A 17,404-nucleotide genomic window follows, 5' to 3' on the forward strand; every position below is an offset into this window, starting at 1 on the left:
ATTTTTCTCAATCTGCCTCTGACATCAAACCGTAATAATCCATTCAAAAATGTAGTTGGTTTCATTTTTTTATTTGTCCCTCTTAGATGAATTATTCCTTGACATCAAAACCTACTACTCGTTAAACATTTTTTGTTCCTTTAGTTCAACACGAAATATTTTTCATCTGATAATAAGCACATGGCCAGTCTCACGGTCGACTCAAACAGTCGCTAGGAAAGTTTTACTTCTACTCATTTGATGCTATAAACGTAATCTTTAAAGCATCATTTATTATTTATCATAGGGTGGGAAGGGGTGTGGAGGATTTTGTGAGGGGGGGTCACATGGTTTTCAGGGGGGGAATCAGTCGTCGCCAACAGAGTAGAAAGGGGAACAATTGAAAATTATCTGCCAATTAACTGCCACGAGGGGGGGAGGGGAAAATGTTTAAAGAATATTACAAAGCCTTAGATGTAAACCAGGTAAATATAAACCTGACAAAATCAAAATCCTCCGACCCCTTCCTCCCCCCCCCCCCGATAATAAATAATGACCGGTCCCTGACGTTGTTCAAATTAATTGATTTATTAACCGATAGATTATTTCAATAGTAGCTTTGATGCTGCAGTTGATAGTTAGATTTTTTACATAAAATATATTACATCGCAAAATACACGAACATGCATGCAAGAAATTTTCCCTCGTATTTAGATAATTGATTTACGAGCCCAAAATACGGCTATGAAGAAAACTACGTGAAAGTTACATTTTGGGATCAATGTCAGTATCTGAACAACTCTTCACCTTACCCCCCCTCCCCCATCAACTCAACATAATCTTAGGCTATTAAAAATTGACTGTTGCTGGGTGAGAGTAGGGGAGAAGGGGGGGGGGGGAGTAGGTGCACAGTTGCTCGGATGCGAACATTGATTCACATTTTGGTATACTGGAACGTCTCCTGTAGGTAACGAGAAACGTTCAAAATTATCTAAAACCGATTCCTCTCACTTCGTGATTAAGCTGGTAAAATATCGTATTCTTAAATAATATTGTACTCTTGCGTCTTTTTACCAGCACAATTCTACAAAATGTGAATAAATCACTTTATCAACTTTTGTTGTTGTCCAAACTACAACAGCGTCATTTTCAAACTATCTGAAAAACAATATTTCATCCTCAGAGGTAAAAATTTTGTAAACCCCGTAAAATTCTAAGTTTTAAGTTAAAATAATTCATTTTGTCTTTGATATGATTTCATCATTCATTGTATGGCACCAAATTTCTACAAGAACTTCTTATAATTTTTTATATGCAATTCGATCTTCAATAGATACTAAAGATTTCCATGAAAATATTTTTTCAAGTTTCGATTAAGACTATTAAAATTTGAATACCATACAGTTGATTTACGTTTCTCCTCAACATCAACCAAAGTATCTAATTGCTCAGGATTGCGGGTGTGTAAGGATAATCGGACCTCACAGATCGGGGAGGCATTCCATGATGCATTGCAGCCTGCATATCTACGAACTCCTCGAGCACATCCGGATAAAACCTGTCATTAGTGCCACCGCTGACCCCTGACAGAGGATACATGGCGTTTGTCGTTATTGCAGCCGTTGGAAACATGTAACTGGAAGGATAGCTTCGTTCCGAGAGAGGGTACTGAGAATAATGCTTCATATGGTCCATTGAAGAGATTCCCCTGTAATCATAAGCCGCCATGTTGGCTGCAGGATTCATAACTGCGTAGCTGGAGTCCGCCATACTGGTTTTAGAGCGACCAGCGGCATACCCAGTTCCATCTGTCGCATAACTGCTTGACATGTCAAAGTCTCCCATGGCAATTCCCCCTTCACTTCCACTGGTCGGGGCAAAGCTGTTTCCATGATTCATAGCGGGCATCAAGCTACCTTGGCTTGGCCCATAACTATACCTTGCTGCATAGGCCTCAGGCGACGGATACAGGAAGTGGCCCTGTTCTGCCATCATGGGGTATTTCCCTATATTGTTGTTGTTGTTATTGTTGTTGTTTGTTGGTGTGGTAGGCGTCATTGGTGTCATGGGATGCGGCGACATGTCGTGATACGAAGAACGCATCATGACGGGCTGTGCTGGGCTCCTCTGGGGAGGCAAGTCTCTGGGGCTCCTGTGAGAACCCATTGAAGAAGAGCTTGAATGTCTTCGACAAGCAGTCTTCCTAGCGCCAGTGGACCTCGGCCCAACGACATCAACTTCCATGCTTTCGCTCGTAGGTTCTGTGACAAACAAAAGGTATTTTATTTGTTAATTCTCCTATTAAAAAATTTTCAGAACCATTAATTACTCTCTACGTCATTAATGCTGTTTAGAGCTCCGTTTGGAAAGAGCTTTGTGACAATATTTTGTATTGCACTTTGGGCGTAGAAAATGGGAAGGGAGAGAATGGATAAAGGGAAGGAATGTACGAAAATTGGGGCAAGAATGGTCAAGGGTGGAGAAGATTATGAAAGACTGGAAACAAATTGCGCAACATTTTTGAAGATACGCAAGCCTTTACAAAGCTAATCTTGAATTAAAGAAGTAACTAATTCCTTCAGTGTAAGCTATTGTAACACTAACCCTCCAGAACGTTGGTCTCCTTGGTAACGCGAACAGAGGACTGGGCCGACGGTTCATCCACATTGTTGTGGTTTTCAACCGTGTAAAGGATATAATCTTCGAGGAGCATGTGTAGTAGGTGAAATGAACCTGCGATAAATCGACAACGGATCAGTTAAAACGATGGTACCCAAGGATTTAAAAATTATATACAAGCAAAAATGTTAGGGTCTAAAAGAGCATAACAGAGTTTTAGTTGCGCTTGGAGAAAGACTTACCGAAGCTGTGAGCGCTGTGCAATGTTAATTCCCGCACAATTTTAATGCTGAAAAAGGACCATTTGAGAAGAAAGTCTTTTGAGCACTCCTTGTAAGTTTTTCCAGTCTTCTCCACTTGCTAAAAGAAAAGTGAGAGAATTCGAATCTTGAGGGAAAGTTTAGATATAACTCAGTTTAGGTTTGCAAGGGTCTGGCGACAAGTCATCATTAACTCCAAGGGGTGGGGGCAAAGGATTGTTCTTTGGGGGGAAGGGGTCACTTGATTTTGAGGGGAAACTATAAAAATAAACTGCTTATTAACTGCTAATGATGCAAGAACATAGGAACATTACAGAGCCTTATGATCAGGTAAATTTTGTTGTAGCGCAACCAAAATAGGGGTATTCTACGGTTACTTCCAATCACTGATATATTTAAAAGGTAGAAAGTAGATTGAAAAAACCAGAGACCTCACCTGATGAAGCCTAAAGTGATGGGGAGTTCAATGCTTAAAATGATGGGGATTATTATTTCTGCATTTGAAAGGAATTCCGGTCCAAAGCAGACGTACTCCTCAACATGTATCAGTTTTCTCCTACTTTTTACTGGTACCTGTTTATACCCCTGGGTGAATAGAGGCAGTAGGACTCAATTTACCCACCCTAGGACTCATCAAATTGACGCAGCCAGGGCCTTTCGAGTCCAGAGCCATAAAAATATTTTTTAAAAACACCCTTCGCTTTACTTCTTGTGCATTAGACTGAGAGGACCCGACAAAGGCACGCCCACTGTACTCACCTTCATAACACAGCGGTTGACCAAACTGGACGCCCATTCGGCGTACTGATCTATGGTTGCTTGCTGATCGAGAAGCTGTGTAAACTCTTTATAGTCTGCAAATTTGAGTAAACCAGTAAAATCTCGTTAAAAAGACTAAACTTACTGCGTCAGATTTAAACGAAAGGAAAACAATTAAAACCAGTTTTGCGCACTTACGTTCGTAAACAAGTTCATAATCGTCGTCTACGGATTCGCTGAAAGTCCACATGGCCTGACGGGTAATTCCTTCGAAGTCGATTTGTTTCCAATCGTTAAGCATCTGGGATACAGGCTCTGCGCTGTGCAATACTGTCCGGGCAGCCTGGGAATTAACGATGAAGACACTTTTCAAAAACAAGCAACGAAAGCTGGCCTAATAGTATAATTCAGACGATCAGGTCATATGAAACAGTAAGTTACATTTATTTTCAGTCTAAAATTCGTTTATTTTTTTTTGCCTGTTTTGTCAATATTTCTGTTGTCTCCTTTTTTCTGGCTTTTTTTAACTGTCATGAATCCTTAAAGAAAATTTAAGATTTATTTAGAAGGTAAACTGAGAAGGAAAAATAGCGATTTGATCAAAGAACAATGCATATTTGATCATATTATGTTTTTGCCCGGTTGAAGGGGTTACAACATATAACACGCACAACCCTTTCCCAGGAAAACGGATCTCATCCGACTGTCATCCGATGCGAACTACTTATTGTAAAACATTGACAACTTTGTTTTTTCCTACCTGTGCAAGATGTGTTAAAGACGTCTGCCTTCGCAGTGAGTGTGAGAAACTCTTAGCAACTGAAAAGTAACAAAGAAAATGACTATGGTGTTCTATTTACAACACGATAATGACATCACATTCGTAGAGAAATTTTTTTTAAAATTAGCACACATTGCACACTTTCTCACCTGCCAACTTTTTCTTCTGTAATGGTTCCGGCAAATGAGTCAGCGATTCAGTCAACCACTCGTCCAGCTGTTGTGCAAACTGACGGATTGCTTGAGTCAAACTGCAATCAGATAATTATATTTACTTAATAACTATCTTAGTATCAAAATGAAACTACGTCTTGATAAAAGAAGCACCATTTTTTTTATAATGATAATAAACTGTCTAAAAAGTAGAAGCTCGCAACAAGGTCGCGTCTGACAAAAAAGCAAGCGAAAATTGAGGCCTTTAAGATGAGAGATTTATATTTGTGACGTTAAGGAGAGAAATCGAAAGCAAGCAACAAGAGAAATGAGATGGAGGAGAAAAAAAGGGATTATTCGGAAGCAAGCAACAAGTGCAAGGGTTTCGGCTCCAGTTGGTTTTGAAATTTCTATCATTTATTTATTTACTTATTTATTTTGCACATTGACAAACGATCTCACCTTGCTGGTAAGGGCTGAAGAGTTCCGGGAATTAATACTCCGCTGATGGCTTTGTATAGGATGGTGTCACACTGACCAATTAGGTCTACAACTTCGCTGCAACTGAGGACTTCCAGCATATGACTGGGCATTCCTTGCCAAAAGTGAACTAAGAAATTCTGTACCTAAGATTTCAAATGGAAAGTTATTATTAGGGAGGAATTCTCCTGCCCTCAACTTAAAAACGTTTTTGGCTCAATGAAGCAGTGCAGTAATCAAAAATTAATAAAGATACAAATAGATAAACAAATAAACAAATAATACACAAATGTAAACAAGTCCTCAAACAATTGAACACTCCTTTTTTTTTATTGAGAAACTTACCTCTCCAAAGTTTGCTCTCAGGATGGTGTCTAGAATTCTTTGGCAGTGTGCACGGTACATGATAAGAAACGTTTTGACCTGTGAAAAAAACGTTTCCTCTAAGTCAATTTTCAGCCTTCGAAAACGTACGGAGTAAAAGCAGTGTCAGGGGCCAAAGTATTAGAGGCTAATTAGATATCGAGACTGATCATTATTTGGCGATTCCCCCACCCCCAACGATAAGTAATGACTCTTCCCTTAAATTTCTTAATATCAATCTGAGAAAATCTGACCATAGCGTAGAAAACTTTATTGATATTTGTATCCTTAATAATATTAATCCAACACATTCTCTCACTTTTTCTTGGGACACGTCCTCCGGTAAGGTCAGTTTGCTGGGCTTTGGGAAGTCAGGTAATAAAGTCCCTCCGGGCGCTGTGGTGACACACGAATTTGTCCCATTATTACCTTTATGGACTGTATGGCCCTGAGTTCTCTCATCTATGTCCGTTTTGCTGTATGATTGGCTAAAACTGAAAAAAAAATCAAATTTTAGGATTTATGCGTAGTGATCACTGATTTGACCAATAAAAGTTATTGATGGGTTTGTAAGATTGATCAGATTCCAACCGAAAGATTTCCGGGGATTTCTGGTCATCTTTTATCGCCTGGAAAGGGAGGGGAGGGTGGGGCGAAAGATTTTGGTTGTATCACAATAAAATTTACCTACCCCCCCTCAAGGCTTTGAAGTATTCCAATGATCTCACCTCGTTGGCAGTCAGCTTTCTATAGCCCCTCCCTCCCTCCCCCCTTGCATTCTGTTAGCGTCGACTGATCCTCTCTCCGCCCTCCTGGAAAACAATGTGATCTTCCCTCCCGAAATAAAAATCTTTCAACCCCCTCCCAGGCCATTAAAAAAACACTATTCTCGCAATAAACATGAAGTGTCAGGCAACTCACTTTACTCATTATCTACCATGGAATAGATAGCGAGTAGTGTAGCCAATCAGATAGCAGGATTTGTAAGAGGACGTTGGTAGTATCATACTTCAACAGGAGCCCATACGGCTCCTGACTTTAATGGTTTCTTCAGTTTTGAGCTGTCTAATTTACCATGGACTTGTCTTACCCGGTGTTGCTTTGCCTTGCCGCATTGCAGACGGTGTCATGATAAGGAGAGGTTGATTTGATGGTGATTCCATAATAGTGATACCTGGCAATAAGCGAACGAGTTTTCATTGGTTATCATATGATAAGCTGAATCCTACTTGCATTTTGATGGGTTCTTATCTATGATCTACAGGAGGATAGACGCATAAATGACGTCATTAACAACATTTATCTTCTTTATCATATAAAACAAATATATTCCATGTTGCCGTGCGTCTGTCCAGTAAAAGATCACAGAGGAAGGCAAAATGCGGAAAGAATATCAGTGACGCACTTGGCAGCGCCTCGTGTGCCACTTTTTTTCTCTTACCACATTTTGATGTCATCTGTGATCTATTTCTGGACAGAAGCACGGCAACGCAATCTACTTGATGATTAGATTGTTTTGTGGGAAATGCTTGGAAATAAAGAATTGTATGAAACAATAAAAATCAACCTAAATTTTCAACATGGAAAGATAAAAATTGGAATGTATTCCTTGCAAGAAAAAAATACATTCCATCTGTGCGATGACTTTTCATTTGATAAAAGGGGTAGGTTTCTAAAGAAACTGTGATGCTGCGTCGGTGGGAGAGTATAGCAAAATCCATGATTCTGCGTGTTTGTAGGTGCCACGTGAGTTAAAATTGACAATCAGTTGTTGTATATTTTCCAGTAGAAATTAGATATGGTCGTAGATGCACCAAGTTTGTTACAATCGTCGAGAGACATTTAACCCTTTCACTCCCATGAGTGACCAAGAGAGAATTTCTCCTTACAGTGTTAATGCAATATCAAGGAGACAAGTGAGGAGAATAACAAGTAATTAAGTGTTAACAACTGAGTTGAAAACGTAAACTGGCCACCGCAAAGAGTTAAAAGGCTGACATTTCGAGCGTAGATGACGCGATTGTGTGTTCTTCATTATAATATACATTTGGTTTCTGTCTCTTAAGGGAACGTTTTCTGACAATGATTCTTTTATTGTGTTCACTTTTTTTTTTCGAATTTTTTGTTGCTATGCATTAACAAAAAAAAATTGCAATGAACTCCTCGGCTCAAGGGAAAATATTTCATCAACACCTTTAGCTGGGAATAAAGTTGGCCAGCGTAATTCAAAAGAACAAAAAGACAATTTTCTCTAACAATAATAGTGAAATGTCATGGGAAAATTCTGGATCCACTTGATCACATGTGCTCCTTACGAACGCCTAAGGGATGTTTTGTTTTCTCTGGAGAGCAGAAGAATTCTTTTCCTTTCCTTGACACTTCTGTCAGACAAGCTTAACAACGATCCATTGCTACAGAATAGCTACTTCAAATTATCAATAGTTTTATGCGAAAAAAAAATCCCCCACGAGTTCTAACGCCGGAAACATTCAAGGTAAGGTAGTGACGCCCACGCCTCGATTTGTCTTCAGGGCAGAATGTTTTATGCAGGAAGCCTAAGCAACCAGTTTTTAAACAGACGTATTAGTTAATTTGAAATCGTTCAGTAAAAGCTTTTCTACCGGAAACTGCCAATCGCCGATTCCCTCCGGGTTCTAGTTAGGAAGTCAATCATCGGCCTATGTTTCTTTTTACAAACAACCAAAACATCGATAGCTTTTCAAACAAAAGCAGAGTAGCGTTTTTTTTTCTTAAATGATTCATTATCTATGTCAATTGTTTATTGGAATGCTAACGAGCTATTCAGATACGTACAATGGTCTGAACAAGTTAACGGATTCAATTGTGTAGCCACGTGTTTGTTAAAAAGTCCTAAGAAGATTACTTGCTCTCTGTAAAATGAATCCGTAACTCAAGCAAAAAAACGGAAAGACTTTCAAATTTTACATGAATACGTGTTGCTGGTTAACCGCAACTTTCTTTTTGCCAGTTTTTTTCTTGTTTGTTATCTTTCTTCAAGTTGCTTTGTTTAGCTTATGTAATATACTGATGTTTTTTCTTTTAACGCAAGGAAAAAAAAACGCAAGATAAAGCACTTAATGATAACCTCTGAATAACTAACTATACTTTTTCTTTTAATTAAATTTTCTTTCGACATTAAGTACACACAGCCCTGCGTATTTCGCAATCGGTTGATGACTTTGCTATCGACCCCCTAGGTGGGTTTATAATTTTCATATTTAACATTATCACGATAATTTACTTACTTGGACTGACCACGTGTTCCAAGCCTTCTGGTCTTTAAATTCGGAAAGGTATGGCGAATAATCTATAAATAGGAAAGGAATATTATCTACCTACTTCATACACGTTTATATTTTTTATGAGCCTGTTTTACATCAGTGACTTAACTCAGACAGACAAACGAAACAATTTTGTTCTCTCCATTGTTGTCAAGGAGTTTATTCCCTGCTTTTTCACGAAATCTGTAGTAGGCTTTTATCTGCGGGAGATGTTATTTAACTGAAAAAAAAAACATTTCTCACCTTTCCGAAACTAGCTGCATTGACTGGAGCTAAGTTATTCTTTTCACAGAAGTCCAAATAATGAGAATACAATGCACTTCGAGGCAAACTGACTCCTTCAGAAACTTCGTAATTTTCATTAAGCCTGCAGAGTTAAACAGAACGTAGCATTGATACAAGCTTGCGGTATATACATCCAAATCAAATTACTTGAATAAATAACCGCACGCAGACTAAAAGTGACCAAGAAAAAAGCGGTAAGTTTCATGTGAACCAACCAAACTGGCAATACTTGCGAACTAATAGGAAGGCTGAAATGTTAAAACATTTAGTTGTTTTAAACAATGGTGTCCTAGTGTCATAAAAAAAATTTTTAGAAGCTATTTTACTCATCTTATTATTATTATTATTACTGAAGCCAGTGAAAAAGAGCATAGCTCTACACGGCCTCTCGATGGCTATAAGTTTTTTTTCTCTACTAAAAGGATGGTGGCTTTGTTTATAGAAATTCTAAATATATCGTGTGTAAAATGTTGCTATATTTACTTTCTTTTCAAAAGTTTGAAAATTATTTATTCTCTAAGTGGCAGACAATTAAGAGGCTTTGCATTAAATCCTTTGGTGTTTCGCTCAATTGAAATAATGTCTAATTTGCAAGTTCACCAGTTTTTTCTCCTATTTAACTGACCACAATTATCTTACTCGACTAATGATTCCTTGAGGCGGTATTTGTAAAAATAACATCGATAAAAGTAACATTGACATGTTATGTACATACCACTGAATTGTCAACGGCGATTGAAGTTTGCTATGCGACACGTAATGGCTGTTGGAGTAAATTGTTTGTTGACCTGCAAAGAATGCACTAAGTGTTAAATAAAAACCAGGTGGAAACAGTAGGACCTGTAGATGCCTGGAAACTACTACAAAATTCTTGAAAACAGACGTTAAAACAATAGAGAAAAAAGCGAAGCAATCCCTTCTGCTGTTTAAAACGCTCTAGATTTCTAGACTTAGAGAACGCACTAAATTCTTTATTCTCTCGCGTCTTAGATGATTCGCATGGAGTCTTCCATCTATCTAAGGTGTAAGCTGTTTTAAACAATAATTCCATATTCATTGTGAGTTTTCAAAGGAAAGTTTTGTTCGTTATTGTTGTTAATTGTGTTATCATGTAAATATCCTCTCAGTAATACCGTTAATAACCTGCTGGAATGATAAAATAAAACCGTCATTTTTACGTTCAGTTCCATACCAACGGGTGACCAATTAGAAAACGTGTCTAAGAAAAGAAAGCCTGAATTGCATTTCAACGTTTCTCTTTTTTAGTGAAAAGTATCCGACTCTGTATGTTTTCTCTTGCTCTGCTATATAGTTATTTTTGTGTGGCTTCTACTGTCTTCTAAGGATTTTTCGTCGTTAAAAAAGTGTTAACTTTTTCATAAATTTAAATGGGGTAAGTTTCTAAAGAAACTGTGGTGCTGCGTCGCTGGTAGAGTATAGTAGGGTAATTTGATAGTATCAACGTAAATTGGCAACCGTAAAGAGTTTCAAAGCTGACTAAGCTTTCGCTTTGATGAAGGGCTAACGCTCGAAACGTCAGGTTTTAAACTCTTTACGGTGGCCAATTTACGTTATAAACTCAATTAATATTACCAAATTATCCTGTAAACTTTTTCAGTAGCGTTTCTTCGTTAAAACGTTCATTCTTAAATTGCTTATAAATAAATTTAATCAACTTCAATTAATCGAACGTAAACATCCTTGAGGGCATCCCAAAAGTTTAGGGATTTGATATCGGTTACATTTACCGTCAAAATTTGTTTCTGATTTTTAACTTTCTCGTGGTTGAATGCCCAGTTACATAATTTTCGAAGAAAGAAGAGCCGAAGAGAAATGACGGTAGATCGCAGTTCATTTCACGGATCGTATTTGTTTTTTAATGTAAGTTTTTTTTATTATTCTTTTCATTATTTGAGATCGATAGTAGATACGATTTAAAACGTGTGTTGTAAGATCAGACATACCAAATTTTATCAAAAAATGATTAAAAAATCATAATTTTATATATGTCAAATAATTATCTCTAAAATTGTGGCGTCGCTGACTTTTTCTCGGTTGTGTAAAGTTCAATGTTGCAGGTTCTACTGCCATTCTTTCAAGGAAATTTTGATGACATATTAATTTCATATCCATTGCATGCGCATTTTTTACATAAAGTTGCAAATGAACCGCATCACGCTTTAGATTGATTTATGATTTTCGAGACAGTGATTTGTATCGGTTAAGAGGATCCGGGCCACATGCCTCTTTCTTCTAGGAACAAAGGAGGACCGAAGGTAATTTTATAATAACCATTGTCTTCGCGGTTTCGCTTGGCTGCCCGCCAATCAGAAATTGAGCACTAATTAGTGGCACGCGCTATTCTTTACAAACGAGATCGTGATTTACATTTTCATCCAAGAGCGATTCTAAACAGAGCGAGTTTGTTTGATCTTTTGGTCGTGTTTTATAAGTAACTGGTTGTCGAATCAACACGAAATACCAGTAGTAAGGGGAAAGTAAACTTAAAATGTTAATTCTGTGAAGTATTCCGCGTTAAACTCCCACAGTTAAGTGTTTAAAAGTTGACAAAGTTTACCACAGACGGCAAATGGAAATTCGTTCTTAAAATCAGTTAACATTCCGTCTGGTATTGTTAGATATTTTCTGCTGAATTCTTCGATAAAGTTGACACTAGCTAAGTAGTTGCCTTTTGAGTAATTTGTTAATAAACTTAAAAAAAAGAGTAACTTGGAAAATTCTCGACAAAACTTCGCATTTGCAGTCAAAAGAGTGAATGGTTTAAACGTTTCCAGACTTCATTTTACCGGATATGAGTGTATTTACACTCTCGAGTGCATATTTGTGCGCCTATCATCAAAATACACGCAATGTAAGTTTGCTAATTTCCAGTTTCTCAAAGAAATTATCGCCAGCCAAAGCGAAAGTCGATCTAACACTCAAATGAAAAAGTGAAATGTGTGGTGTCATAGAGTTCGAGAGGGTGTGCTCCTCGCGTGATATACTGTGTACAACATCAATCTGTAGGGCTATGCTGCTTAGGTAGTTAATAATTTTCCCTGTGAGTCATAGAAACCGCATAGAAACACGCATCTTAATCACCTAAAGAGTAAATCTGGGTGCACTTGCGTGCCTTAGGCACATCCATGTTAACAGGGCTGTGATGTATTCCATCCCGGCGATAATTGCAGCCTGCGTCGCTCAGAGAGTACTAATTACATAGCTACTTGCTAGTGGGAAAAATAAAGACAAATAATCGGAACCATTTCAACTCACCTGATCCCCGTGGCATTGTTCCGACCGTGATTCCACTTTGAGCTCCCTTTTCCAACGTCTGTGAGATAATCAAGATTGTTAGAACTTTGGTTTTGAGATCTGTCTCTGCAGATGCTGCTCTGATTAGCTACTGGTGCGGGCGCTGGTTTTGAATCCAAGTTTTTGTTTATACGCCGTCGTTGTTAACTCTAGTTTTGAAGTTTTTGTACACCGCCCATGGATCGACCAGGTCCCAACGAACCACTAGCTGTCCTCGTACACCAGAGAGTAACTATCAAAAACACCCAATGTGTGACATTGGGACTAGAGAACTGCGACCGTGTCTTGGTTACAAGCTTCAGAGACAATACGCTGCATTGTTTTAGGCCTAGCGTGGTTTGCTTATGGCGCGTGTGTCAGAGACCATTGTCAATTGTCATTCACTTAATTGCTCTGTGGCTGTAAGATACACAACTGTACACCGCGGCACGCGCAAACAATTAACTCAGACACTCGCCACGTGCCTAAACGAGTATTGTTATAAACTCGAAGACATGATCTGCTTCTTGAAGTGGAATTGCATCAAGCGACTTAGATGTGTCGGAAGCAAACTAAAAATGACATTTCTGCTTTGTCCTAGCATAAGTTCTGCGCCGTTTTCGTTGTTTTTATAACCAGGGAATTTCGTTTACTCTTAACTTAATTTCCGTTTAATGACCGTTGAGTTTTTCAACTCTGCATTCAACAGCTGGTTAAGCAAATTTCTTTGTCTTTCTTTGTATGGTGTAAAAGGGTCAGGCACAGGTGTTCGCCATTAGCTAAACGTCTTCTCGTCTGTGGAAAGCACGCTTGCTGTAAGATTACACGCGCGTGCTTACAGCACTGAATAACACGCTGTTAGAAATTCTGACTGGGTATGGCGCGACACAGAGGCGCATCTTTTGATAAAAATCTCTACTTATCCCATTTTGAAAATGAAGAAAGAAAAGAGAACAAAACAAAAGTGTGACAAAGCTTTTAATGAAACCAGAAAGGCAGCGGCTTGCCCGAGTTTCAAGACGACAATATGACTTGGACGGCGAGAGATTGGGACCGACAGGATAAGGTGTCGCTGGCGCCCCCTCGGCGACTTGTTTACAAGAAGACGAAGGACTCTTTTGTTAGCGGCAGGAGTTAACATTAAAAATAACAAGAACATGATGAAACGGTTAACGTTCGTTACACTGCTGGAAGCCAAACAAGTTCGTTACTGTTTGTAAGTTCAACAAACTGAACGTAAATAGGAGGAAAACTCACTACGGTGGTGTTTTTTTCTCCAACTCCTAAGTGAAAACATTCCCACCAATCACAGCCAGTTCAGCGTAGAGCCCGTTTTATTTGCATATCAATATTGAGCATGGAATAATTTGTTTCATTCTATACCACCAAGCTTGTATTACCTATTGTATGTTAACAAGTCAGTAAGTAGTATCTAAGCAATCGTGTATGAATCAGCTGGAACGCACGTGTTGATCAGCGAATGATCGCGAAAGAAGCGATAGAATCTTTGATCTCAGAAGGGATAGAACGTTCAATCGGTTCATAGCGAAACCGTAACATCAGTGTGAAATGAAATTTTATGACTGCAATGAGTTGACACTTCGCCTTAAACCCTAATCTTCGATCGTTATTATTCCGAAAGCAATATGAACGTCGATTTAAAAGCGATGAAACGATCTCCTGCAAAAGCAAATATATCAATAGGCCAGTTTTGCACACATTTTCCTTTTGTACTCGGCAATAAACATGTAACAAAGTGTGAAAAATCATTTATCAACTCGTTAACTTCATGCTGTTGCGAGCATTAAAAAACCGCGAACGCGTCCCACAAAAAAAGACGCCGAGGCATATCGCGGGTTACGAGAACAATTGGGCCTATTATTTTTCCTACTTTGCGCGAAGTTTGCTACAAGCGATAAAAGGCACCTAGAACCAATGTTTTCCTCCACTATCATGCAGCTATTTAAATTTCGATCGGAGAGTCGCTAAGTTCGATGACGAATGTAATTTGAAGGGGGAAACTTAAACCTTATTTTCAGTCGACCAAGTTCGTGTGATATTCATCAGGACTGGTTCCTTATCTGCGAGAGTTTCCCCCACAAGCATTTTTTCACCAAAAAGTGGCAAATATTGAAACCTTTCTACGCGTCAGGAAAAAAAATTCTTTCTAAGGGTATAAATGGTGTGTTTAGTGAAAAACTAAACAAACAGGCAGATTATAATAAATCTGAGCTTTCAATAATCTATCCTTGTTAAGTCCTGCGATCAAAAACCCCGACGGATTCCGCGTGTCAAGTGATTCCAGAATTATTTATTATTTATATACGATAAACGTAACAAAAACAGGTAAGAAGACGCTTATGGAGTAGATTCAATATTATTTGATTTTCCTTCAACACAGCCTCCAGTCCATTGAAGGAAAGAACTTCAATTAAAACTACATCAAATTACTGTTCCTTCCCTGTGAATTCTCAGTTGTAGACATATAATGAACGTTTAATTTACCTTCCCATGAACATAAATTTTACTGCTAATGGATGAGTTAAGTAACAAATTTCTGTACTGATTTTAATCTAAGGCAGGAGTTTAACAGAAAATAAAATCAAGACTTGATGTGACCTATTCTAAATATTCAAGTTCTGTGAATCCGTTCCCAAAGCGGAAATTTTCATTTGAAAAATATTCGTGGACATTGAGAAAGAATGTAGTGTATCTGTTGTACTACCGATTTGAAAACGTTCCGAATGAGAGCTTTGCTCATTTCAAGTCTACGCCTAGATTATTTCTGAAGATTGCAGGCTACACAATACATGGAAATTGTTGAAATTGATTTCGGCATTCTGGGCATAATCAGAGGACTAGGCAGTGCAGTACTGTGAAGCAGTGACGAAGTAAAGCAATGGCTATTAATCGATGGTCTTAAAGGTTAAAATAATTTCCAGATCACTAGAAAACCAGCCCTAAATCGCACGCTCAGAAGTCCGAGATACAGTTTTAGGATGGACAGGTAGACTTTCCTTCGCGGCGGCATGACGAAGATGGAAAACGTCCACTTGACCACAGACTTTTGCCCAGAAAGTTGCGCGCCGCAGTCATAGATGAAGCTAGCACATTGGGGAGTTCACCCTAAACCAAAACGATTGATTAACTAGACTGCAAAACAAACCCGTAGCCCAGCAAAGGATGGATTGTTAGGAATAGAAAGTTAAAACACGGATCGTTCGCTGGCAAAATTCTATGGAAGCCAACAGAAATATGCCTTCTTTGATATTCCCATGCAACGAGAGGACGTGTGTAGATGGGAGGCAAAATGTTCGCGGTTTCCCTAAGTTACAAATCTTTTGGTGGCAAGTTGCTACTGAAAGACCTCCTTACCTTTCAGAATTTCCAACTTTCTGTGATGACGAAAAAGTCTTGCCACCAAATCCTCAGATATCCCTGCAGCAAGTTACCCGCCGAACACTGTTCAACTCACTGCTTAATGGAAAACAGGAGTTGTTATTTTTAGGGCCTTGTTTTGTGCCCCTCTTTTGTGATTCAAGTAAAACAATAAAATCTAGAGTTCTCATCGTGTATTTATTACTTTGATTGACAGTTTAAGTTTTCTTGGAGAAGTAAAAGCATATTGGAGGAGTCCACCTTTGAGGCGACCGCAGCACACAATAGGTTGTTAATTTTGCTTTCAGTAGTACATGCCACTCTTGAAGTTTAAATATCCATGGATATTTACCAAGACCTTGAACCCAGCTAAAGATATTCCTCTGTTTACGCATGCACATTTATTTGTTACCCAATGCACCCGATTCAGCCTCTTTGGTCACTTTTCGACTCACTTGCAAGCGAAATACAAAACTCCCTTACAAGCTATACATAAAATGCGTCTTTCTAATTTATTATATTTCGCGATGTTTCCTCGTAGGTTACGCGCAAAAAAAAAAAAAAACTATTTTTGATTATTACGTTTATGGAAAGATGGTGACCTTTACTTTACTTATTCTCCGTAATATATGTTTAATTTCGCCCAGGTTTCCCCTTTCATTCATCTTCATGGCAAGGTGTATTGTGTTTTCGTCCATCTTCAAAATTCTGCGCATGGATGTTTTGGCAGAATTTCTCCCCCCAGGCAAGTGAATAGATAATAGCCATGTGCTGACAAAATTAAAGTTTGCTGTGAGACAATTGAGTGATCTACCCGTCTATATGAAAAGAAAAGCCTCATTTCTCAGATCAGATACAGAGTTTCAACAATTGCATCAGGAGTTATGCTCAGATACCGTATATCACAAACGCATCAAAAACTGTCTTGTTCGTTTATTATTGTGTTTCCCCGCTTAAAAGACCACGGTAATTCTATGTACCTAATGTTTGGTTTTTGATCGCTGCATCGTTCCCAAGAAGGCTTTGTATCTTAGCAAGAAACCATGGATTTTAAAGACGCCCGCGAAAAAATCTCGCTCGCTTTTTTCATGCAAAATTTAATAGAAAACTGAACGTGGAAAAAAATTTGCAATTTAAACTGCGTTCTTGAACTTTGTCTGCGGTCGGTTAGTGTACGTTAAGAAAAATTCGATGACTTTGTCCAATTTCAGTCAAGAGAGTAAATTGTTGCTTTGTACACAAACGTTAATCAAATCCATGCTACTGAGAGACGGATCAGAAGTTCTTTCAGAAGGGCATCGTTTTTTCCCACTTTGGCTTTGCGCACGTCGATGATATAATTTTTGCGTCGATATTTCAGAGTAATTCCCAGCGCTTTAGGAATGAATTGCCAAAGATTTAGAGTCGATTTGTCTCTAAGCTAAACACGTGTATGAACGATAAGACTATTGTGAACAACTTTCCTACCGCAAATCTTCTTTTCGTCCTTTGTTTGAGAGTGAATTATATTCATAAGGTTCCGTTATTTCCCCCCCGAGTTTAAGCTTTTATTATGCCACTTACAAAATAACCAGAGACGAAGAACACGAACTGGAAAGTTGATGTCGACTTCAATAAACTTTGTGACTTTATTTCGATGAAATCTATGGAGCCTAAACTCATCTCCGAGCCATTGATTTAACAATGCACGATACTTAAATTTGTGTTTAAACTTATTAGGCGAAATGTGCGGGCCACCGGCGTCATTAGATT

The 17,404-nt window shown here is 38.4% G+C and overlaps 1 protein-coding gene across 1 annotated transcript; it reads right to left on the reverse strand.

Annotated features, from left to right (window-relative positions):
• Positions 1-52: 52 nt before the first annotated feature.
• LOC131792665 (regulatory factor X 4) lies at positions 53-15,796 on the reverse strand. Its single transcript, XM_059110078.2, has 16 exons — positions 15,650-15,796; positions 12,257-12,314; positions 9,696-9,768; positions 8,939-9,062; positions 8,660-8,721; positions 6,484-6,567; positions 5,713-5,887; positions 5,376-5,453; positions 5,013-5,176; positions 4,548-4,648; positions 4,378-4,436; positions 3,816-3,960; positions 3,618-3,712; positions 2,841-2,958; positions 2,584-2,712; positions 53-2,240 (listed from the first exon to the last, which is right to left on the reverse strand). Exons 2-16 carry the CDS (start codon positions 12,270-12,272, stop codon positions 1,420-1,422), a joined length of 2,244 nt encoding a protein of 747 aa, XP_058966061.2. The 5' UTR covers positions 12,273-12,314; positions 15,650-15,796; the 3' UTR covers positions 53-1,419.
• Positions 15,797-17,404: the final 1,608 nt, after the last annotated feature.

The sequence above is a fragment of the Pocillopora verrucosa genome, chromosome 6, assembly GCF_036669915.1.
Source record: "Pocillopora verrucosa isolate sample1 chromosome 6, ASM3666991v2, whole genome shotgun sequence".
NCBI lineage: Eukaryota > Metazoa > Cnidaria > Anthozoa > Scleractinia > Pocilloporidae > Pocillopora > Pocillopora verrucosa.

Coding starts and splice junctions, on each gene's coding strand:
- LOC131792665 (XM_059110078.2), bottom strand. Junction 9,063..9,695: donor TCGCCGTTGACAATTCAGTG/GTATGTACATAA, acceptor TTAACTCTGCAG/GCTTAATGAAAATTACGAAG. Junction 4,649..5,012: donor CTTCAGCCCTTACCAGCAAG/GTGAGATCGTTT, acceptor ATCTGATTGCAG/TTTGACTCAAGCAATCCGTC.